This window comes from Lissotriton vulgaris, chromosome 8 (assembly GCF_964263255.1).
Source record: "Lissotriton vulgaris chromosome 8, aLisVul1.2, whole genome shotgun sequence".
Lineage (NCBI taxonomy): Eukaryota > Metazoa > Chordata > Amphibia > Caudata > Salamandridae > Lissotriton > Lissotriton vulgaris.
In genome coordinates, this window is record NC_141696.1 from 1,407,915,946 (window position 1) to 1,407,940,122 (window position 24,177).

The window sequence follows — 24,177 nt, forward strand, 5'->3', positions numbered from 1 at the left end:
CCAAACTACTGAGTAGACTAGTTATGAATCATCCTATATTAGATAATCATCATAAATCTATACACTCTAACTATAAAACATGGATGGCTAGCATAATTCAAGTGATCTGTAAGAGACATATCCATCTAAACACAAAGAGCTGCGTTTGCACTTATTTAAAAATCCTGATCAGATTTAAGGCAAACTCCAGAATGTTGTATGCTTGAAGGACACAAGGTATAAACCAGAAAACAATGGAAGCAAATGACACGAGGAGAATTGCTTCAATCAGGAGGACTATCATTTGTCTAAGAAATGAAAGAATAATCTCTAGGTTGAGTTGAAACATGAAGATGGAGTACAACACTGGAGCTACAATTCTGCCTACAAATTCCTGATGAATTTACAACTTCCATCAAATTAAATGAACATTGACCAAGAAGTTATGCTTCATATAAAAAGAATGAAAAGAATGGTGTTCAGCTACCACCAAAAAAGACTCTACAGCAAAGCTCAAAGTTTCAAGATAATCTTAAAATGCTTCAATGTATAATATCAACATGGTCAATTTCTTATCCTGATTGTTTCACTGCACGATACTGATACTTAGTATATCCAATACTACAAAATAGTGATCATGGCAGAAAAATACCAGAAACTACTGAAAGGGCTAGTGCTCTTCTCCTAAGAGCAATGACAAAATCCTAAACACTTGCATATATTGTGACAATGAGCAAATAGTTTCTTGCAGCTTAAAACACAAACTGGCGAGTCTGAAAGCTTTATCTATGCCCATGATCAATGTAAAAATAGAAATAAAAAATGTGGTACTACGAAAAATCAGTCAGTATGCTGAAACTTATGGAACCACAAATTCCGGAATGAAGTGGGTTTCAGGATATTTATGAAAGGACGAATCTGCAAAAGTAGGAGACCACCACGAAGCTGTACTTTTTTGAGAACTCGCATGCTTCTTTTGTAATTTCCCGCTGTAACTCAACATGCAAGTAAAACTCACATTAAAGGTAAAACTATTTGTGTTTATTTATAGGGTTTGGCATGTAGAAGAAACATACCCATATTTAATTGGAGTGCAGGATTAGTGGTTGCTCCAAAGGAACATATTTGCCCGGCGTAGAAGCCAAATGGACTCCTAAATGCTTAAATATCTTGCATTAAAATAATCACTGGAAAAGTATTAGTTTCATAGTTTTCCAGGAGTATTCAAAGGATTCTCTGTCCATCACTGAAAAGATGAGCATTTGCACCAAATGACTGTAATCCTAAGGGAGTACATTTCCAATCTTCCTCTAACATTTAGGAATCAAGCTGTTTAATATTATTTAGATACAAATGTGATCAAGTAAATAAATGTAGATCCTTCAAAAACATTATCAATTTAAGTAATGTAAATGAGGGTGAACATTTTACCTTTTTTGACAGTAGACATTGCGGCTCCTGGGCTAGGGACAGGCATGATCATCGTGTGCCAAAACAGGCAATCCAGAGTAGTGTTGTGATAAATAACAGCACATAATTCGCCATTAGTTAACTCCAATACATTTCTGGACCATCACAATGAGGTCAGATTTATGGAACCTCATTCCCTCCCTCACCTGATGTTAAATGAAAGGCACATAACTGTTGTGTTTTGGTGCAAAAAGATAGATCTGAAGAAGAGATCAACCCCCCACCACTGACAAACATTTAGCTACTTCTTTTGTGGGAGAAGAACAATACCAGCAGTTTTTTCTGTGGTACAGGTTTGCCTTCTGCTATACTGGCCGCAAGGCCAACTCATGTTTCCAGTACTAGGTAGTGGGAGCAAATATACTGCAAGAGGCAAATCAGTACTGTTGATTCTCTGTGTAGGAGAAAAGTGATTTTTGAAGTAACATCTTGAACTACAGGATGTAAATGTGGATCGATGCATATATTCCAGATGCTGTTCACCTGTAGGGATCCTCGCAAGCTTCATCAAACATTATTCTGATCCTGCAAAAGTTGTTATGAATGTATGGTGAACTGCGGCATGCAGCACAGTGAAAGCCTAATGAAGAAGTTAAAAAATAAAACCTTGTTGAAACAATCAAACACAATTTCAAATGGCACATCTAGATTGTGCAAAGTGTGCATTATCAGGTGAATACTTGAGAGAATGAGATCAAGCTTGTCTACTGTGATCAGCCAATCAGTTCGCTGTGGGTACAGGTCCACTACCATACAATTGGGATAAACTGCATTAATGGCAGAACGTTTTTTTCTCTCTAATCAAACTGAATAGAAGGATACAGTACAATTACTGTTGGGTACTTGTCAAAAAACAAATGTGTGGCCCTCCCTGAAGAGGTGCCGAGACGCATAGAAAACACATAGAAAACACATAGATGCCACCATTACTGAACACAATTGTTTTTAGCCATATTGTTTAGTTGCACAATTATAAATTGTAAAACAGCGGAGGACAAAGAAAGTTTGAAAAACATTTTTCAACTTTGCACTAGAGTATTTAACACACTCTTCAGAGGAGAGACCGAGTTCCCAATTTTAAGGAGACACAGGCTCTTACATTTTGAATGCCAGATTGCCAGATAGTACACTCAAAGTCACAAAATTGCAAAGTCCTTACAAATATTCAGGAAAATTGGTACAGTTGATTAATTGAACAAAATCCATGGTTGGATGTAGTTTTGATGTTGATTTGCCATTTAAAATCTAGCATTGCTCTAAGGGTGCTACTAAGGTACATCATGCAATAATATTGCAGGCTGATGGTCCGTCTTTTTAGCCAAATATGTAGGGAATCAAATGCTTTACTCCACCTCAACAAGAAATGTAAGAAGTAAAAAAAAATATCTATAAGTATACAATTATGTAAACACTTCCTCCAAATTAGCTTACTGTAACAAGCAAATTATTGAAAGAACATGATTTTTTGGCAGGGTATTACATTTTATCAAAAGTCTGGCCACTTTTGGAAGATTTTAGGAGTTCCTTTCAATAAACAACTGCATAAACTGTCAAGTTCTGTGCACAAATCCACTTATATGTCTGAATTAATACTCGTTTTAAGCTAATGCCAATTATGGTATCAGGGCCATTTGAAGTTTCCACTATGTTAAAAGGACACTTGCATTTTTAAAATGATGCATTTCAATAAACGCTCCTGAACATCTACAATAAAATGCACAAGAAACCCACATTTCATACTATCCTGTTCTATCTTAATGCAAGTTGGGTAATTGTATTTCTCAATGGAGTTTGGAGTACAAAATTTGTATTTTAAATAAAATATAAAAGGAAGAAATGTAAATAATTTTAGAACACACTATGAGCTATTTAACATAAATTCACTCTTCCAGAAAGTTACATCTGGAATCCAAATCGCTCGTTTTCATGTAGAATATCAAAAGTTTAAGAACAGCTGCCGGCTTTGTTATCTTTGAATAATGATTGCAATTAACGTGTGGTTGTGTATACACATTTTTGTGATAATACTTACAAACAATTTAACTACCCACCAAAGGTCCAGTGTTGAACACAGATTTCTGACTTTTGGCACCAAATTCCAGTACCAAATGCAAACAACCTCAACATGGAGGACCTGTGTATTTGCATTATAATGCTGATAATGGCAAGCAAGTGCAATAACAGTCATAATTCAGTCACATTCATACACTTTTCATAGAAAAATATAAATATAGTCCCTGAATTTTTAGACAAGCAGACTAGTCCTTATTAGTAGAAATGTCAGAGCTATGTTAAAAAAGGGCATGCTTTTGTTTGTGAGGTCATTTTCCGCAACTGGCTAGTTCTTGATACAGCAGCACTTAAATTGTCATCACTTTTTAAGTCACAATCTAGATCGCCATCATCATATCTTACTGTCCTTTTCCCTTGATTTCTAGTTCTTATTTTAGATTTCCTAGAAACATTTGTAGATGGCATATAGCTCAAGTGATCAGAGTCATCATCACAAACTTTGCGCCTTTTTCTTAATTCAGGACGTTTTTGGGGCTTACGTGCAGCTTTGGTTTCCACACCTTTGCTTAAGAGCTTTTGTTTTCCTCTCCTTTTCCGTTTCAGTGAGTACAATTTCTCACTGTTTGAGCTGCTGTCTGAATCAGAGCACACTGATGAGGAGGTAGACGAAGATTCCATGCTAGTGCTGGAAGCCTTCTGATTCTGAAAGCTTGAACAAGTGCTACCATTTTTCATATCATCTTCAAACTCAGTTTCATCTTGATCATCACTTAGTATTCTTCCAGTAGTTCGACCAGAAGTGCGGTTTTTTGACATGGGCTTACTGCATTTTCTTTTCCATCTGCGAGTCTTGGAGTCTGAATCATTCTCGTCTATATCACTTATTTTCATATTTGTACTAACAGAGTCTGTGGGTTTCATAATGGTCTTCCTTTTAGAAGGGTGGACATGAGTTTTACACTTTGTGGCCGCTTCTGAGGTTTGAGCAGAAAGTGCTTGTTTTTCAAATTTTGCAGGGTGTGATGTCTTTTGTGCTGTCCTGGGACCACTGGTTGGTTTTTGCATTGCTTTTTCATGTTCAGGTTGTGAACACTTCTTCAATTCAATTGTGCACTTCTTGGCTTCCGAAAACCCAGCTATGCACCTCAATTCATCATCCAGATCGTGTTCATTTTCCGACTTTGAAAATTGGTCTCTCTTAGGCTCATCTAACTGGCACATTCTGTCCGGAGTCAAAATATTGTTGAAGGAAAGGCTAGTGCTATTGTCGGAACTGCTATTACTTGAACTGATATATCTTCTAGCAGTTTCTGAGCCAGTTGACTGTGGCTTCTTTCTTAAAGAGAGTCTTCCTACCTCGTCTTCCTCACTTTCTGAATGTACACTTCTATCTTCATCTGACGTAGCCAACGAAGTTTCTTTACCAGTAGCAAATGCACTATGCAGCACCTTTGTATTACCGCCAGAAATACAGTCACTTACGCTACTTTTCTTTCTAGAAGCAACTGAAGCGCCTTGCTCAATGGCATTCCTTGAGGTGGCTTTTAGAGCAGACTCTTTTTGGTTAATATTTGATTTTACACCTTCAAGTTCCTCCGGTGGGTGTAAATACATTTTCCTTGCCGCAAAAATCCTAAGATGGTGAGAGTTTTTGCTGACTTTGTCGGAAATGCGGTCATCGGAATCCCAGTTAGCAGCTGAGGCAGTTTGATGAGTTGTGGTGCAGCTTTTCCTTGGTGACTCTTTGCTTTCAGATTTTAAAAAATTGCATTCCTTAAACTTATTTGATAGCTTTTTTTTAACTGCTGCAGAAGCTTTATGGGGGATCGATCTTCGACTAGTGTTCTCCAAATCACTATCATCACTATTTTTTCTAGCACCAGCTGATGTAGTTGAATAAAGTAGCCTGTTTGTTTTATATATTTTTTCCTTATTTCTTTCTTCATTTTCTGTTTTTCTTCCCTTTTCTTCATCAGACTCATCCAATAACCTTTTCCTTGCTGCAGCTGAAGCACTTCGGTGTGGTAGTGTTCTGCTGAGCATGTTGACACTGTACTCTGTGTCTGAGAAAAACCCATCCTCAATATCGCTCATGCACTTTATTTTGTTAGCAGCCATTGCAGCACTTCTCCTTGGCATCTTGTTGCGTGGTTCACATTTTTCTTTCACTGTTTTCTTCGTAATCTCGGTTTCTTCTTCCGAATCGCTGACAAACCTTTTTCTGGGTGCTTTCCTATGACCATTTGTTTGTGGTTCTGTAATAAAAGAACATTTCTAATTTACTATATACCATAAATGAAAAAATCATTACCAAATTAAAGTAAATATAACAGCATCCCAGGCTAGTTTGTGGACAGTTTCTCACTTGGCAACGGAGGTTAATGCACATAATATCAAAAAAGAATAAAACAATAGGATCCAAAAGATCTCGCTTGAAAATGCATTTTAATAGATCGACAAATATGTAATGGCACATGAAGGCAAAAGCAAATTAATTGATTTTTTTTTAGATAAAATCACAATGTGGTGAGAGGGTTTCTTTAACACCAGAGTCACTCAGCAGACCTTTATTGCTATTTATGACACACTCAGTAGGGAAACACAGAGTTGTTCAGGTAAGAACAAGGCACAGGTATGTTCAGCTTATGGAACTACAAGGAGTATATACTGTGTTATAGTAGCATTTGTGAAAAACAATTGAGGTAAAAGGAAAAGTCACTTACCTTCGATAACAATCTTTCTGGTTGATACTTTCTATCTATATGCAGATTCCTCCCCTTTGAAAATTACAGACGCAGAATGGATTTGGAAAACCTTAGAATTAGTTTTCTGGCGCTGGCAGGTGGGGTCAACTCTCTCCCACATCAGACGTGGACTGATGGCGTCTTTAGAATCATAAAGCCTTGGGAACCGTGCCTGTGAGAAGTTGGCCTGATATATGATGTTTCCAATTCTGGAACCACCTTGTATCAGTCCAAACAATCCCTTATGGTGTCTGGTTGTAAGTCAACCTTATAGACAAGCTATCCTAGGGGTAGCATGGACTAAGCAGCCTGAAAGGCTAAACTCAAGAGGTCGTGTTAAGCGAGCTGTTTTACCAATCACAATCCTGTAATACCAAATGAAAGGACACCACACAAGTATATATTATAAAAATATATGTGTTTATTACTAAAATAATCCCCAGTACTCTTTATGAGCAAAGGGGCATAAGCGTTAAATCAAAAGCACAGTATAACATACAAAGTTGCACAATTATGGGTGAGGGCGGGTGGCCACTCAAACCATATATTAAGAAAGTGGTATAAGAGATACCAATCGAACAGTGGTTAGGCCTAGGGCCTAGGGAATCGCTGGGAGCAGTCGGGACAAGCAATGATGAAGTCGGGAAAAGCCCGCGGGATTCGGGTGCAGCACTTAAAGCACACGCATGCATCAATGCAAAGTCAATGGTGCGTAAAAGTTACACAGCTAGAGTTTAAGGATACTTCCTCTGAACCTAGAAGGACAAAACTTTAGACACAGACCCTAGAGGTGTGTACCAGTGTGGGAACACCGGCGTTGCAAAGTTACCTCACCCACAGGAAGCGGGTGCATAGGGTCGAAGTGGCGTTGGGTTTCGTCACGCAGGTTGTTGGTGCTTGAAGCTGAAGATGCTGCAGGCGATGTGAAGGAGAAGTGTCCGGTGTGATCCAAGGGTGGATCAGTGTAGAAAAGTACCTGAAAGCAGAGGGGACAGAGTCTGGGTCACTCAGCAGTGACCAGGGTGGAACCAGGACGGAACCAGGCAATGTCGGGCGGAATCAGGTGGTTGTCGAGTAGCTTCTATCCGCTGCCACGTGGGCTCTGGGGCATCTGCGACGTCCAGGAGCAGGTCACGAGCTGTCCCACGCAGGCTCTCACCGTCGGCGCTGTCGGCTTCAAGATCGGAGCAAACACTTGGCAAGAGCAATCCACGCAGGACTGGAAGATTGCTTCTCATTCGGACCAAGAGGGTCAGAACAGGTGCTCCTTTTCAGAGGAGCTGGTGCAAGTCTGGAGCAACCAGAATCACAAGTCTGTTTTAGGTTTTCGCCGGCACAGGGGCCACAAGCCAGCTGGCAAGTGACCGGGCCAACGCGTCGAACCAAAGAAAGCAGAAGGGCCCACGCAGCACTCGTCGAGTGTAGAGGGGTGAGCTTCGGTGCAAGAGTGGCTCAGGGTTGGGGCTTCTCAAACCCCAGTGTACAGCTTCAAGGGTCACTCGTGGGCTGCACGGTCAGCGCCTCGTGGTCTTTTCAAGATGGCGTGCCCCACGCTTCCGGTCGCCTACACGGGTCTCAGCTCTGCAGGGACTGTGGATCGGGCTGTAAGAAGGCAGGCAAGCTTGATCTCGTCGATCTCTGTCGCTCGAGTTCCGGCGGGAACTGCAACAAAGCAGACGTCGAGGTGCTGGATGGTGCCTGTTTGCACAGGGTGGTCACTCCTTGACCACAAGAGAGATTTTCCAGTCTTCTACGTTGAGTAGGATGTCAAAGGGGCCAGAGTTTCGTTTCAAATGTTTCATCAGGATAATCTGAGTGCGTTGGCACTGCTCCCATTCTTATACCAATCTAGGGGGCTGGATTACTTGCTAGGTCCCCTCCTATGGGTGGGAGCTGTGAGAAGTTGGCCCGATATGCAACGTTCGCTATTCTAGCGACCGCTATGTATCGTTCCAACGACCCTTATGGTGTTTGGTTGTAAGTCAACCTATAGACCAGCTATCCTAGTAGCGTGGATACGAGCAGTCTAAGGCTAAAGACTCGAGAGGGCGCGTTAAGCCAGCTGTTTACCACACATGTACCCCTTGAACACCCAGTGAAAGGACACCACACAAGTGTTATGAAAATAAACAGTATATTTATTAAGAATCACAACAGCCCTGTACTCTTTATGAGGACAGGGTACTAAGCACAAACCAAATCTCTTTAGCAAATACTTCAAGTGCACAGTTTAAAACAAGTGTCCGGGGACACGGAAAGGTTAAGGCAAGTCGGAAGCGAGGGACTCGGGACCCTAGAGTAAGGAGGCTATGCAGGCACCGAAATGCCGAGTTACCTAGCCACCAGGGCTGCGGCTGCAAGTCTTACAGGCGTCGGGGTCTTCGCTGACGAGCCAGGAGCCGGAAGAAAAGGAGTTGCTGGCCGGCGACCAGTGATGAATAGTTCGTAGAGATCCAAGCCTGGATCGGGGATTGATGAAACCTGAAAGCAGAGGGGACCAAGTTCGTACTACTAGCCAGTAGTCAGAGGGTACCAGGAAGGCACCAGTTGGCCGTCACCTCGACCAGGTGAGTGGGCGACGCTAGGCTCTGCAGTCTCACAGACCAGGAGGCGTTGTCGGCGACCACGGTGGAGGTGCGAGCTGTCCCGCGACGGATGTCGCTGTCGGCGTCTTGAGTGGACCAGGAGGGTCCGGGGTGCTTCTCGAAAAGATAGAAGCAAGGGCCAGTCTGGAGCAACCAGACCGGCAGTGTCGATTTTCGGATGTCGTCACAGAAGGACACAAGCCAGCGGCTAGTGACCAGACAACGTGCTGAGCAGCGAGCAGAAGGGCCCCACGCAGATCGTGGAGATGCTGGGAGACTGCACTCCGGTGCTGGAGCGGCTCAGGGTCGGGGCTTCTCGGACCCCAGAGCACTCACCAGAGAGTTACCTCGATGGTCGTGCTGGTTTTTAAGAGCGTGCAGGTTCTGATGATGGCCGGTCCCTCGAGGTCTCGTCGCACCCACAGATCACAGCTGAGCTGATGACGTGGGTAGAGGTCAGAGGTGCCAGGGAAGCCGGTTTCTCGTCGAGCTGGGCCGTCGGATTCCTTGAGGAAGGACTTACAGCAAACCGCAGAGTTCTTAGATGGTGCCCGCTGATGCAGGGTGACTACTCCTTAGCCACAAGGGAGAAATCTTGAGAAGAGTCTTGAAGTCCTTTCGTAGAAAGTATTCTTGATTCAAAGATGATCTAATTTGGAAGGGTCCCCGCTCCGGCCTTTATCCTAAAGAAAGGGGTGGGTACATGACTAGGTCCTGCCCTAAGGGTGGGACCAGGAAGGGGGGTAGTTACACCCCTCTCCCCTGCCGGACTTTCCCCAGGCCAGGGCTGTCGCCCCTGGAACTGGTTCTAACCGGCAGATGCGTAGTGAGCACCGGGGTGCCACTCCGCAGTCACCTTCTCGCAAAAGCCCTACCTACCCAGAATACACAAACCCTGTCTGGGACGGTGCGAACACCGCCCTCGACAGGAAACCCTTTGTCCAAGCGCTCCTCGCTGGAAGGACTCCCAGCAGCAGGAGGTCAGACTCGTGTCTGTGGTGGCAGCATCCATTTTGTGGAGCTGAGGCTTTCGTTAACTTTAACCGGGGTTCACAGTTACGTACATGTCGTGTCCCTCTAGAAGGGCGGAATGCTAACCTCGTCGCCAGAGTTGGTGAGAGGGCAGCATCCCGATTCGTATGACACCTTACTCGACATGTCTTGATAACGCGACACCGAAGTTACCGATATGGTACGCGTTATCATGGAACAGCCATTGGGTCTTGATTCCGCAAGCTGCAACCGGGCTCGGCTCGGGCCAGAGCTTAGTTCACACGAGCCCATGCACTCTGCCTTCAGGATTGTCAAGGCCTGCCATAGGAGTGACTGATAGGAACTCGGGTGTCCATTGGAGGGTTAGATATAGGGCTACTATATCTAAAGCAAAGGGTGATTACACGACTTCGCCCCAGCTGTCATGCAGCCAGTTGTGTCAAATTCAGGAGGCCAGCCAGGGGTGGCATAATACATGCTGCAGCCCATGGCGGCCCTGGGTACACCTATGCCCTGAGTTACAGGGTCTGATAAGGTGGCCCAGTACCAATTGGTAAATGCACCTAGGGTACATATCGTAATTTAGAAAGAGAACAGCCAGGCTGTGGGTCTGATTGGCAGGCCCACAGCCAGAGAAAGTCGTAAACCAGTGAAACAAAAGCAAAAAATCTGGGTGATCATAGGATTGCAGACCCTACTCTCCTACATGAGCCAGGAAGGGGGTGGATACACCCCTTTCCTTTGATCCAGGCCACGCTGGGACAGGGGCTGGTGTGCCCCAGAACCGGTTTGGCCAGATTATGCAAGGGGCAGCCTTGTGCTCCCCAGGCAGTGTCTGGTTTCTTTCAAACCTCCCCGCTACAATCCACTATCTCCTGTCTGGGGTGGTGTAACACCTCCCTGCGACAGGAAAGCCTTTGTCCAGGCCTCCTCTGCTGAGTTTCGGTCAGCAGCAGGAGGTCAGACTTGTGTCTGTGGCAGAAGCATCCATTTTGTGGATCTGAGGCTCTTTTAAAAATCAACTGCGTTTCAGTAAAGTAACATGTCTTCTCCCTCTAGAGCAGGGGTCTTCAAAGTGTGGGGCGCAACCCCCAGGGGGGCCACGGAGTTATTGAAAGGGGGTCTCGCATTCCCGATCACACTTCTGCCCGGGGCCATCTGACTACAGGGATTCAGCCCCCCTCCTCCCCCGTAGTGTGTCTCAGCTCGAGCTGCTGTGAGCTGCGCTGGGCTGTGTCTGCAGTCTTATCTCCAGCACAGTCCGGCACCCCTGAGTTTCACAGGTCGTTAACGGCCATTTGCATATTTACATACCTTTTGAAAACTGGTCACTGAGGCTTAGGTTTTTTTTTATAGTTCCAGTACCCCCTGGGCCCCAACTCAGCCTTTTCCTTACATTTGTATTTTACATTTACTGAAACAGTGTGAGAATGCATTCCATGAAAAGAAATAAAAAGCAGAGTTGCCAGGAGAAAAAAATACCAGCCATTTTTCAACACACTGTTTGCTACCTCTCACATTTTGTTTGAATTATATACTTGCACAAGTGCCACCATTGCCTACGTAACGTTTGTTCTTGTGTTTGAGTGTGCCATTTATTGCAGTATTATACCTCTACTTTTACTTTGTATGCTTTTGTAACCTGCACACATCACTTTTTCCTCCTGTAATGTACCGTTTGCTACCTCTTGTATTTTGGTTGCTCGCTATTGTCACTTTTGCCTCATGTAACTTAACGTTTGCTTTTGTACTTTGTTCGCTTGTAATTTTCTCCTCATGTAACATTACTGTTCCTATTGTGAAGCGCTCTGACACCTTCGGGTAAAGTCCGCGCTGTATAAAAACGCATAAATAAATACATTCGTAATGTGACTTTTCGGTCTTTGTTCCCTTTATCAGTCATGGATCATTGTGGCAGCCCTAGAACACAATTAAAAGTGCTTTCTATTTATATTTGCTTTTCCAAGTATGCACAGATGAGTGCTGAAATATACAGCTTTACGTGACTGCCTATTTTTGTACCGTCTGGGACAGCAAAATATTGAGCAGGCAACCCTAATCATAGGACTGGAAATATGTTGCAAGATCAGAATATTTATTTCCTCCACCCTCGATCCCTGATTAATGTCATAATAGCAATAGTTTAACCTATATCTTAAACCCTACGACGCAGTCAATAATATGTTGAGTTACTTCAAGTGTCTGGAAATGCACCCTGCATTCAGAGAACTCACTTCTCATTCTAGCACTTCACTTTCATGCTCACCCTGCATTCACAGCGATCACAATGCACTCACACTGATCACCATGCACTCACATCATTCACCCTCTCACCCTGCACTCGCAGTGATCACTCTGCAATCACAATGCACTTGCGTTGTTCTCCCTGTACCTCAACCTGCAGTCACGCTACTCATCTGCACTCATCCTGCACTCATGTGACACCTCATTCACCTGCCCCCTCACTGCTCAATTTGCAACTCGCTCAAACAAGCCCATCATTAACCATGCATTCTTTCATCCCACTTTGCACTTATATCCACACTCAAATTCATATGGCCACCTCACTCACCCTGCAGTCACTCCTCTTTCCCTACTCTCATACTGTTGCATCGCTCACCGGGCACTCATATGGGCACTCTTCTCATCCACAGAGGACAGGGTTTTAGGGACCCCTGCTGCTCCCGGACAGGGCCAGGTGAGCTTCTAATGTGGCAGCACGTATTCCTGAGGAGTGGAAGGCCCATCACAAAGGTTGACTAGACATCTTTCTGATGTTAATTGCTGTATTTTGGTTGTAAACTGGTACTGTTTTATTGTGAGCAAAAAAATGTCAAAATAATGAAGCAATTCTATCCCAAAATATTGTGGCATCACATAACATTTACATTTTCCTCTCACACAATTTAGTCAAGCCTTCCGTGTAATTTGGTCCTCACCTGCCTTGTAATTCCAGAAGCCCTGCCTACAGGTTTAGAAATGTTTGTCAGGAGGGGGTTCTTATGACTGAAAGTGTTGACAGGGGGGTCTCGGCGCCCAAAAGTTTGAAGACCTCTGCTCTAGAGGGGTGGAATGCTATCCCTGTAGACAGAACTGTCGAGGGGATAGTATTCCAAATCGTATGACACCTTACACGACATGTTTTGATAAAGCCAAACCAAAGTTGCTATATAACCGCGAGGATTATAATGCACTTAATAGTATATGGTTTGGCATTATCCCGGAACAGCTTAGAGAGTTGTTCCCGACAGCTGCAGACAGGCTCAGCTCATGCCAGAGCTCCATCTCACATTAAACCACGCACTCTGCCTCCAGGATTGATAAGGCCTTCCATAGGAGTGGCTCACAGGTTTATATGTGTCCAGATATAGGTTTAGATATAGGTATACTATATCTAAGCAAGGGGTGATTACACCCACTTGCCCCAGCTGAGTGATCAGCCAGTCGTGTCAATTTAAGAACCAGCCAGGGGTGGCAAAAGCTATGCTTCAGCCCCTGGTAGGCCTTGGTGGCACCTATGCCCTGAGCACCTATAGTGCATGGTACAGGGGCTGACAAGGAGTCCATTTCCAATTGGGTTATGTACCTATAGTACATGTATGTGAATTTAGAGAGAGAACAGCAGGCTGGGGGTCTGATTAGCAGGCCCACAGCCTCAGTAAGTCGAAAACCAGTGAAGCAAAAAGCAAAAATTGGGGTGACCATAGGATAGCAGACCCTACTCTCCTACAGTGCCCCAATGTCAAATCTGCCCAGTTTTTTGCTCGCCTTTTGATGCATATTCAAGAAGATTGAAAATTGTATATTGGTGCAGTGCATTACTGAATTGTTACCTTATTAAATAAGAGGTTACAAAGGTTTACTCTAGTAGAAGAGATGGTGGGAGGCTCAGTGAGTAATCTACAGGTAGATAAAGAATACACTGGCAAGATCGCTCTCAAAGGCAAGTAACCTTTCCTTTGTATCGATTCCCATGCAATAACTCAAAGGAGGAGGAGTGTATGGAGAAAAAGTTGTTTACTTAAGACAATTTTAAAACACAGACCAGGCAAAGTTTCTACTTACTTCAGAGTTCCACCAGTAATGTTTTGCAAAGGTGGGTAGAGAAGACCACATAGCTGCTTTCCGTAGGTCTACTACTTGTACTCTCCTACCTAAAGCTGCTGCGGAAGACTTAACTGCGGTGGAATGAGCTCTTATTCTTTCAGGCGCCTTTTCTTCGGCCAAAGTGTAGGATTTTAATATCACAGGATAATCCATCTGGAAATCATGCATTTCTGAAGTGTTTTACACTTTTTACAACCAGTGTAACTAATAAAAAGCTGGTCATCTAAGCTTATTCTTTAGTACGGCAGATGAAAAAGTTCACCACTTTTCTTGGATCTTACCTGTGCAGCCATTCCTCTTCCATTGAAAGATGTGGAGACAGAACAAAGGCTGGTAGTGTGATGGCCTGCCCCCAGATGGAATGGGGACACCACTTCGGCAGGAAAGCAGACTTAGTTTGCAGCACAAACCTTTGCCTGGGAAAAAGCATGTGAATGGGGGGAGAAAGGAAAGAACCTGAATATTGCTAAAATACCTAGCTAACGGGGGCGTGGCTAGCAGCCGACCTTGATGGCTGCGTAGTGAGAAGGCTCCGTGGAGAAAGCGGCCCTTCCACTGATCCGAACACTGATCCGTCGCGATTACAGGCTCTAAAGACTGTGCCCGGAGAGCGGGACCGTGAAGCCGCGACCGGTAAAGATCCGGAGCTGATACCCGACCGGAATTCGGTGAAATGAATGGCGACGACCTGCGGCCTATACCAGCATCCGGACGCCGGCCTGTAGTGCTACAGGAGCCCGACCGGAAGTGGTAGCAGTACGGCGGAAAGACACAGGAAGTTCCGCCCGGCCATCTTGGACCCCGGAGAGGAGGTGACCCGGCCTAGGAATTCCCCCCCCCCCCCCCCCCCCCCCCTGATTAAACTAGCGACACCAACACAGCGTGGCCACCCGGCAATGTGCAGGAGTGGGAGTAACTTGCAGCGGCCGTTGCAAGGGTGTCACGCATCGGGATCCTGCAGCGCTAGTATCACATGCCGATTGGGCGCCGAAGAGGATAAATGCCGCGGTGGCAGACAAGCGGCTGAGGTGGAGGGTGCACGGCAAAGGTGAGCACCAGTGTAGCAGTGCTAACTGTGCACGGCTCGGGCGGTGGACCTCCATACCCATATCTAGCCAGCGCTGCCTAAGGGAATAGGAACGCACGCTGCCTGGGGACTTGCAGCTTCAGCAGAGGACACCGCCACGACTCACCCTTCCAACATTGCAGAATTATTTAGCAAGATCGAAATACTGGTGCAATGGCAGACACCTCTTACTGTCAGAAGGCGTGGTAGTTGCTCATCCCATAATTGAGGCGGAGAAGTGGCCACACAGAACCTCACACGCAGAGCGGAGCAGTGACACAGGGTATTAGCCACGAAAACGAAACGCCGGGAGCAACGCATCAGCACGAAAGGCACATTTCGACTATAGAGAACTCCAAGCAGCGGCATAATGGCTGGCAGAGGATCCAAAGCCAACTCGGCACAGCTAAAATTGGACAAATATGCCTACGAGAAAAATAACCCACCAGCAGCGGAAGGGCGTACACCAACGGGGAAATCACAAGAGGGTGACGGGGCCAAGAAAGTGACCCTTGAAGATGTAATGAAAGCCCTGGGGCAAGTACAAACCATAGTTGGAACAATATCTACCGATGTCACACTGCTGCGGGCAGATTTTCATAAAATGACGGAACGGATAAAAGAGGTTGAGATAGTCACGAAATCTCTAGTGGAAGATGTCTCAGAACTACAGACGACCAGGGCTCGCCTCGAGAACGAAAACAAACTCCTTAAGGAAAAGCAAGATGACCAGGAAGGGCGCTCCAGAATGAACAACGTAAGAATTTTGGGAATTCCGGAATCTGAAGGCTCACCAGCAATGGATCTTTATGTGGAGGACTTAATCAAGACGAGGTTGCAGCCCAAGGTTTTGTCCCAATTCTTCTCTGTGGAAAGAGCGCACAGAGTCCCTGGCGGAAAACCAAAACCAGGGGCGGCCCCGAGGCCAGTTCTGGCTAGACTATTTAATTTTAGGGACAGGGACACGATCCTCCAAGCCGCAAGAATCGCACCGCCGATCCGTGTGCACAACTCCTCAATTGCATTTTTTCCGGATTACACAGCGGAGGTCGCCCGCAGACGTAAATGCTTCTTGGAAGTCAAGAAGGCACTGAGAGCAAGAGAACTACCGTATTCTATGTTATTCCCGGCGAGATTGCGAGCGGTGGCCAACAACAAGACGTGGTTTTCTGATACACCGGAAGCAGCATATGACTGGTTGGAGGGTTGGAGACAGGTAGGAGCACCTCGCCATACACAGAGGAGCAATCGAATCCAACAACAGGGAGAGCAGACCGTCTCTTCGGCGTCAAGACAAACAACTCCAGAGAGATCGCCGGGTGCGGGTTCAATAGAAAACGAACACTGACAGGACACATGATTAATCAGTAATCGAAGGGACGGCAGCTGTTACGAATAGAAATGGTCGGGCTGTTATCGGACACTGGCTTGGGACAGTCTGAGGAGGGCATGAAGGGCCAGTGCCACCACGAGACCTTTACCCCAGCAAGCAAGTACTATGGGTTTGAACGGGGGCAAGCACTCTGCTAAGTTGGGGGGGCGGGCAGTTCGAAGTCCGTTGTGCAGGGAGGCAAGGAGGTGGGAGGGCAGGGGGTATTGATTTTAGTTTTGTTGAGTTTCAGCATAAAGGCAGGACACAATGGCAGGGACACGCTGGTAGCGTCACGGAGAGGTAAACAAGGTACACTACGACTCTGGCAGTACTCTTACACTCAAAGCCAAATTCGACAAAAACAAAGCTCACAACCTGACACGGACGCAGTGGACACACAGGAGACACGGGTGACACCCCTAAAATTATTGACGTGGAAAGTGTGGGGACTAGGCGATAAGATTAAGAGAGGTCTGGTGATGCAGGCCATAAAGCGACTTGGACCGGCACTGGTCTTATTACAAGAAACACATCTTACCGGGAAGGCAAGTCAGGCACTAGATAGGCGAGGATACAAAATGGCAGTACACTCCGACTTTACGTCAGGCTCGAGAGGGACAGGCATTCTTGTGCGGAAGACATTCCCTTTCATGATTTTAAACACTAAAACAGACGAACAGGTCCGTTTTGCGGCCGTCTGGGGGCAGTGGGAGGGTAGACCGCTGAATGTGGTGTCAGTTTACATACCCCCAGCGCTCCACTCCATTGCACTGGGAAAGTTCCTCTTAGAAAACCAGCAGGGGACCTTATTATAGGTGGCGACTTTAATGCAGCGAACAATTTATTGGATAAGGGAGCACTCCGTGCACTCTTTGATGCTATGTTTGTCTATGGTGCTATGGTTCAGAGGTATGTGGATATCTGTTACCGTTACAAAAGGGCAGTTTGGTAGCGTGGCTTTTAAAGTCTGACCTTGAACATCAAATATGCGGCATGTCCGTTTTTGTTTTACAGAGAGACAAAGTTGTGGAGAACCAGGTAGGCACTATAGAACAAGTTACTTACCTTCGGTAACGATATATCTGTAAGAAACATTAGTTAGTGTTAGATTCCTTACCTTAGAATATCCCCAGGCGTCAGTCTGGATCCGGAAACTTTTGCGTAGCAGTACCCCTGCGCGTCGGTAGGCGTCGTCTGCAGGCGTCCCCTGCGGCTCCGCGTCCGTCGTCGGCGTCGTGCGCCGTGATGACGTCGCTGGAGTACATAGACGCCGCCTCCGCGCGCTGACGTCAGTTCTTTGCACACAGCTTTTCCGCGCCAGGAGACGCAGAGCCATGAGAGAACCAACACTGGTGCCATGTACAAACTAGGGCCCTGAAAGGGATGACCTTAACCCTAGGTATCAGTTCGCAGAACGGGGAGGATGGGTGGGTTCGGTAAGGAATCTAACACTAACTAATGTTTCTTACAGATATATCGTTACCGAAGGTAAGTAACTTGTTCATCTGAAAGAAACACGTTAGTGTTAGATTCCTTACCTTAGAATACATACCCCAGCAATACCAACCCCGGTGGTGGGTCTGCGAACCAATACAAAACTACACCAGAAAGTCCTGGAGGACAGAACGGCCAAAGAAGCCATCCCTCCGGACTTGACTGTCCAGGCAGTAGTGCCTCGCAAAGGTGTGCAGCGAGGCCCACGTAGCCGCCTGGCAAATGTCCTGCAAGGGGACTCCCCGGCCCAGGGCAGTAGTAGCCGCCGTGGCCCGAGTGGAATGGGCCCTCAGCCCAACAGGAGGCTCCTTCCGAGCCAAAGAGTAGCACGCTTTGATGCAGAGGACGACCCATCGAGAGATGGTTCGTTTACAAACCGCCCGTCCCTTCTTCGCACCCACGTAGCCAACAAACAGGTGGTCATCCACCCGGAACTGGCGTGTGCGATCCATGTAAAATGAAAGCGCACGTTTTGGGTCCAGACGATGGAGCCGCTCTTCATCCTTTGAAGGATGCGGAGGCGGGAAGAAGGAAGGGAGGGTGATGGACTGCCCGATGTGAAAGGCCGAAACAACCTTGGGCAGGAAAGAAGGTCTAGTCCTCAGAACCACCTTGTCAGGATGAATGGACAGGAAAGGAGGTTGGACAGAAAGAGCCTGGAGCTCACTCACCCTCCTGGCAGAGGTGATGGCAACCAGGAAAGCCGTCTTTAAAGTCAGGAGACGGAGAGGGCAAGAATGAAGGGGCTCAAAGGGAGCGCACATCAGGAAAGTTAGAACCAGGTTCAAATCCCACTGAGGCATTACAAACGGAACAGGTGGAAACATGTGAGTGATGCCTTTCAAGAATCGAGTTACAATCGGGGATTTGAACAAAGAAGGCTGATCAGGAAGCCTCAAAAAGGCTGAAAGGGCAGAAAGGTAGCCCTTGATAGTGCCCAGAGCAGAGCCCTGCTGGGCAAGAGAAAGAAGAAACAGAAGAACCTCCGAAAGAGGGGCAGAAAGAGGATCCACAGCCTTTGCTGTGCACCATGCCACAAATCTGTTCCACCGACAGGCGTATACCGACTTAGTGGAGGGACGCCTGGCTGCCAGAATAACATCACAGACTTCAGGAGGCAAGTCAAATGGCCTCAACTGCCGCCGCTCAATCTCCAAGCATGGAGGTGGAGACTGGACAGGTTCGGGTGGAGGACCGTCCCCTGCTGCTGCGACAGAAGGTCCTCCTGAAGGGGCAGGCGGATCGGGGGACCGACTGACATGCTGAGTAGCTCGGGATACCAGTACCTTCGAGCCCAGTCCGGAGCCACAAGGATAACTTGGGCCCGGTCGCGCCTGATCTTCTTCAGCACTCTGGGCAGAAGTGGTATAGGCGGAAAGGCGTATAACAGACCGCAACTCCACTCGCGCCGAAAGGCGTCGCCGTGCGAGTGCCGTCTTGGAAACTCCAACGCGCAGAACTGATGACATTGCGCGTTCTCTTCTGTGGCGAATAGATCTAACCAAGGCTCTCCCCATTGCAGAAAGATGCCTTGCGCCACGTCCGAGTTCAGACGCCATTCGTGATCCATCGAGCACCGACGGCTGAGTTCGTCCGCCCTGGCGTTCAGAGAACCTGCCAGGTGTTGAACCGTCAGAGTCACGCCCTGACGTTCCAGCCATTGCCAGAGGCGCAGAGCCTCCTGGCAAAGGGTCCACGACCCCACACCGCCCTGTTTGTTGCAGTACCACATGGCGGTGGTGTTGTCGGTGAACACCTGCACTACACTCCCGTTGACAAAGGGGAGGAATGCCTTCAGTGCCAGACGAATCGCCCGTAGCTCCAACAGATTGATATGGAGCCGGGACTCCGCCGGAGACCAGATGCCTCTGATCTCTGCCTCTCCCAAGTGGCCACCCCAGCCCTGGAGGGACGCGTCCGTCACGACAACGTGCTCCGGTTGGGGAAGGGAGAGGGACTTGCCCCTGACCCAATCGCGGTCCGTAAGCCACCACTGCAGTTGTCTCGCAGTGCCCTCCGAGATCAAGACGTGGTCGGACAAGTTGCCCTGATGCTGGGCCCACTGAAACTTCAGGTCCCACTGCAGAGCCCGCATCCGCCACCTGGCGTGATGCACCAGAAGGATGCAGGAAGCCATCAGTCCCAGCAGCCGCAGCGTCAACCTGACCGAGACTCGGGATAGCGGCTGAAAGATGGGAATCAAAGCCTGAATATCCTGAACCCGCCGTTCCGGAGGATAAACCCGAAACTGCGCCGAGTCCAGAACCGCTCCGATGAAAAGGAGCTTTTGAGAGGGACACAGGTGTGATTTCGGCACGTTGATGGAGAACCCCAGGCCGTGCAAGAGGTCTGCCGTCATCTGAAGGTGGTGGACGACTGTCTGGGGCGAGCCCGCCTTCAACAACCAGTCGTCTAGGTAGGGGAAGACTGAAACCCCTAACCTGCGCAGATGGGCTGCGACCACCGCCATCACCTTTGTGAACACCCGTGGGGCGCTGGTAAGGCCGAAGGGGAGCACGATAAACTGAAAGTGCTCCTGGCCTACCGTGAACCGCAGGTAACGCCGGTGGGCCGGCAGGACGGGGATGTGAAAATAGGCGTCCTGCAAGTCCAACGCTACCATCCAGTCTTGCGGGTCTAGAGCAGCCAAGACCTGAGCTAACGTCAACATCTTGAACTTCTCCTTCCGGAGGAAGCCGTTGACGTTCCTTAGATCCAAGATAGGACGTAGGCCCCCCTTGTCCTTCTTGGGCACCAGAAAGTAGTGGGAATAACAACCACGCCCTACTTCTGGCCCAGGAACGCGCTCGATGGCCCCCTTGGCCAAGAGGGCCGTAACTTCCTCCTGCAGAAGTGTCAAGTGGTCCCCCGACACACGGTGGTTCTGCGGTGGCATGGCTGGAGGAGAGGTCTCGAAGGGGAGGGAGTAGCCCCTTCGGACAATTTGCAGCACCCACCTGTCCGAAGTGATCGTGCGCCAGTGAGCGTGGTGATGGCGAACCCTGCCACCCACTGGCGTCACATGGGGCCGAAAGCACGGACTAGGAGGATTTTGGGGTAGATGCTGCGGGGGAAGGTGTGGTCTGACCCCGCCGTTGTCCCCGACCGCCACCACGGCGGTTTCCACGGCCGCCACCGCGTTGGAAGGATTGTTGCGGCGCGTGGCTGGCAGCACGTGTGGGGACGCCCCTTCCTTGGCCACGAAAGGGACGAAACGAACCCGGTTGCTGACGCTGGGTCGAGAGACCCAAGGACTTGGCCGTGACCCTGGAGTCCTTGAAGCGTTCCAGCGCGTGGTCCGCTTTGTCACCGAACAGGTGACAGCCATCAAACGGCATGTCCATCAGGGTATTTTGGACATCAGCCGAAAAATTGGCGGATCTCAGCCAGGCGTGACGACGAATCGCCACCGTCGTAGACATAGCCCTGCCCAGCGAGTCGGTCGTATCAAGACCACACCGAATGGAATATTTCGCTGCATCCCGGCCCTCAGCTACAGCTTGACCGAGCTTTGCCCGCACCTCCATGGGGCATTCTGGCAGCAGCTCCGCGACCGTATCCCACACAGAGTGGGTGTAGCGGCCCAAGAGGCAGGCGGTGTTGCAAGACCGCAGGCCCAAACTAATGGACGAGAAGACCTTTTTGCCAAACTGGTCATACCTCTTGGATTCCCGGTCGGGCGGGGCCGACGGGAATGCGGACTGGGAGGTCGAGGCCTGGATCACCAGACTCTCAGGAGTGGGGTGGGTAGACAGGTACTTGGGGTCGTCCGGACAAGGACGGTGGCGCCTGGCCACGTTCCGATCAACAGGCGCACCTGAAGCGGGCCTGGACCACGTGCCCAACAGAACGTCAGACAAGGCTTCATTAAACGGCAGCAGAGGCTCCAAAGGGCATGACTGCGGTTTGAAGACCTCGGTGAGGATGTTAGGCCTCACGGCCGCGACGGGGAGCTCAAGGTTTAAGGCCTTGGCAGCCCTCATCAGCACCACAGAATAGGCAGCTCCCTCCACCGATGCCACGGTTGGAGGAGAGATCAAACCAGGGTTAGGGGAGTCGTCCAAACCACTGGCATCCCCCAAGTCACCTGTCCAGTCCGGGTCATACTGGCACTCGCGAGCCAGAGGGTCCTCGGACCCCTCCCAACCTTCACCGTACTCCTCATCCTCTCCGTATTCGGAGTCAATGATGAAGACCGGCTCCTCGGGGTTCATGGGCCCCACCGGCGCCGGGACCGGCGTCGATCGACGCCCGTCCGGCGCCGCGTCCGGCGTCGGAGAAGGTAAGGGGACGGCGCCGCCCGGAGCCGGCGTCGGAACCCCACCGCCGGCCGGAACCGGCAGCGGAGAACCGGCGCCGCGCGGGGGCGGCGTCGGGGGTAACCCCGATGGCAACGGCGCCGGGGAGGCCGGAAGACCAGCCGGCGCCGATCCCGAAGGTCCCTGCGGCGCCGGGGTCGGAGCCGTCGGCGGCGCCGAGGCAGGGACACCCGAACCGCCAGGGCCCCCAGACGGTAGCACTGGGCCCGAAGGCGCCGTAGGCCCCGTCGGAGAAGCGAGCGCCCTCATGGCCATGAGGAACGCCTCGATCTCCTCAGGCGTCGCGCCATGCCCAGGGACCGGAGGGTATGAGGCAGGCCGCGCCGGCGACTCTCGCGGAGCCGCGGGGATGGGGTCACCCGAGCCCCCGGCCGCATCGCGCGAGCGTCGGGGGGAGTCGGGGGTACGATGACGACGCCCCGACTTCTTGTGTTTCTTACCTGACGAGGATGACGAGTGGCGTCGACTTCCGGAGCGCCCGGCGCGGCTCCGCGACCGCTCCCTCGAACGCTCTCTCGACCTCCGGCCGGACCGGGACCGCTCCCGGTCCCGACGTGGGGCCGACACCCGGAGCTCCAGCAGCTTGCGGGACCGCTCCCGTCTAGCCTTGTTGGTAAGGGCCCGGCAGTCGACGCAGGATTCCACGTCGTGGTCGGGGCCCAGACACCGGAGGCAGAGGCGGTGATGGTCCGTGACCGACATCGTGCGCTCACAGCCATCGCAATTCTTAAATCCTGGCATCCTATCAGGCACAATAGTAGAAAAAGACAATCGAAAAAACTTGGTCAAAGACCGGAGTACTGCTCTTCAGATCTGCGTCCACTGGCGCGGAAAAAAGAAGAACTGACGTCAGCGCGCGGAGGCGGCGTCTATGTACTCCAGCGACGTCATCACGGCGCACGACGCCGACGACGGACGCGGAGCCGCAGGGGACGCCTGCAGACGACGCCTACCGACGCGCAGGGGTACTGCTACGCAAAAGTTTCCGGATCCAGACTGACGCCTGGGGATATTCTAAGGTAAGGAATCTAACACTAACGTGTTTCTTTCAGATTTATACGATTTTGTGTAGCGACAATAAATAAGGTCTGTTTATAATACCGAACAGGAAATTAAACTGGATCTATGTCTATCATTTATTATTTAGGAAGTTGGTGCAGCTACAAAATTAGCGGTAAGCTGATTGTTTAGGTTTTTTCTAGTTGGACTTGACATTGGTACGGATTATTTTTCTTAGATGAGTCATACCTCTTTCTTATGAATATTACAATTCTGTTTACACAGGCTAGAACATTGAATACACCATATCCAGGTAAAACATCCACAATACATATTCATTTACACACATGGGCACCCAACAACAGTATTTACAAGATCATTTTGTTTATTTTTCACAGGTTCGCCCCTAATGAAGGCACTTTGGTAGTGCCGAAATGCATTGGGCTCCCTCATAAAATGTATAACATTTTGCATTGTAAATCATAACATGAATTTGTAATGTTAAGATAATATTGATTGTTATTTTGGAATATTTTTGTCAAATGATATATGTTGGAAGAGGACATATGATATGACAGATAAAAAAGAAGAGTAAAAATATAAAAAATAAAAAACAAGATACTGCAATTACAACAGGTTTATGTTTTGTTAAAAAGGTATTAACAGTTCAGGTGCATAGCACCAAGTGAATAGTGCATGGTTCGTTGGGCTCACATACCCAACATAAACTGACTTTAATGCAGCGGCACATGAAGTAGCAGACAGACTCCCTGCCAGTGCTCAGACGCAAGAGCCTTCTCGATTCACCAGTTTCTTAGAGGCACTGGGACTGACAGATGTGTGGAGGCACAAACACCCCACCTTACGACAATACACTTACTATTGTAAATTGTAAATGTAAATTGATACTTGTATAGCGCACTACTCACCCACAAGCATCTCAAGGCGCTGGTACGAATACCACTGTGGAACCCATCCTGGCTTTTCCCTGTGAGGCGTTCACTCCTGGGCACCCCCAAGGTGAAGGCCAGGCATC

The 24,177-nt window shown here is 48.6% G+C and overlaps 1 protein-coding gene across 1 annotated transcript in view; it reads right to left on the bottom strand.

Moving 5' to 3' along the window:
- Window positions 1-2,289: 2,289 nt before the first annotated feature.
- Window positions 2,290-24,177, bottom strand: part of BRWD1 (bromodomain and WD repeat domain containing 1) — a 2,503,800-nt gene continuing 2,481,912 nt past the window's right edge. Inside the window, exon 41 of the mRNA XM_086935423.1 lies at window positions 2,290-5,717. Coding sequence (XP_086791549.1) covers window positions 3,736-5,717 — 1,982 coding nt within the window. The 3' untranslated portion in view covers window positions 2,290-3,735. The remainder of the gene's footprint in view (window positions 5,718-24,177) is intronic.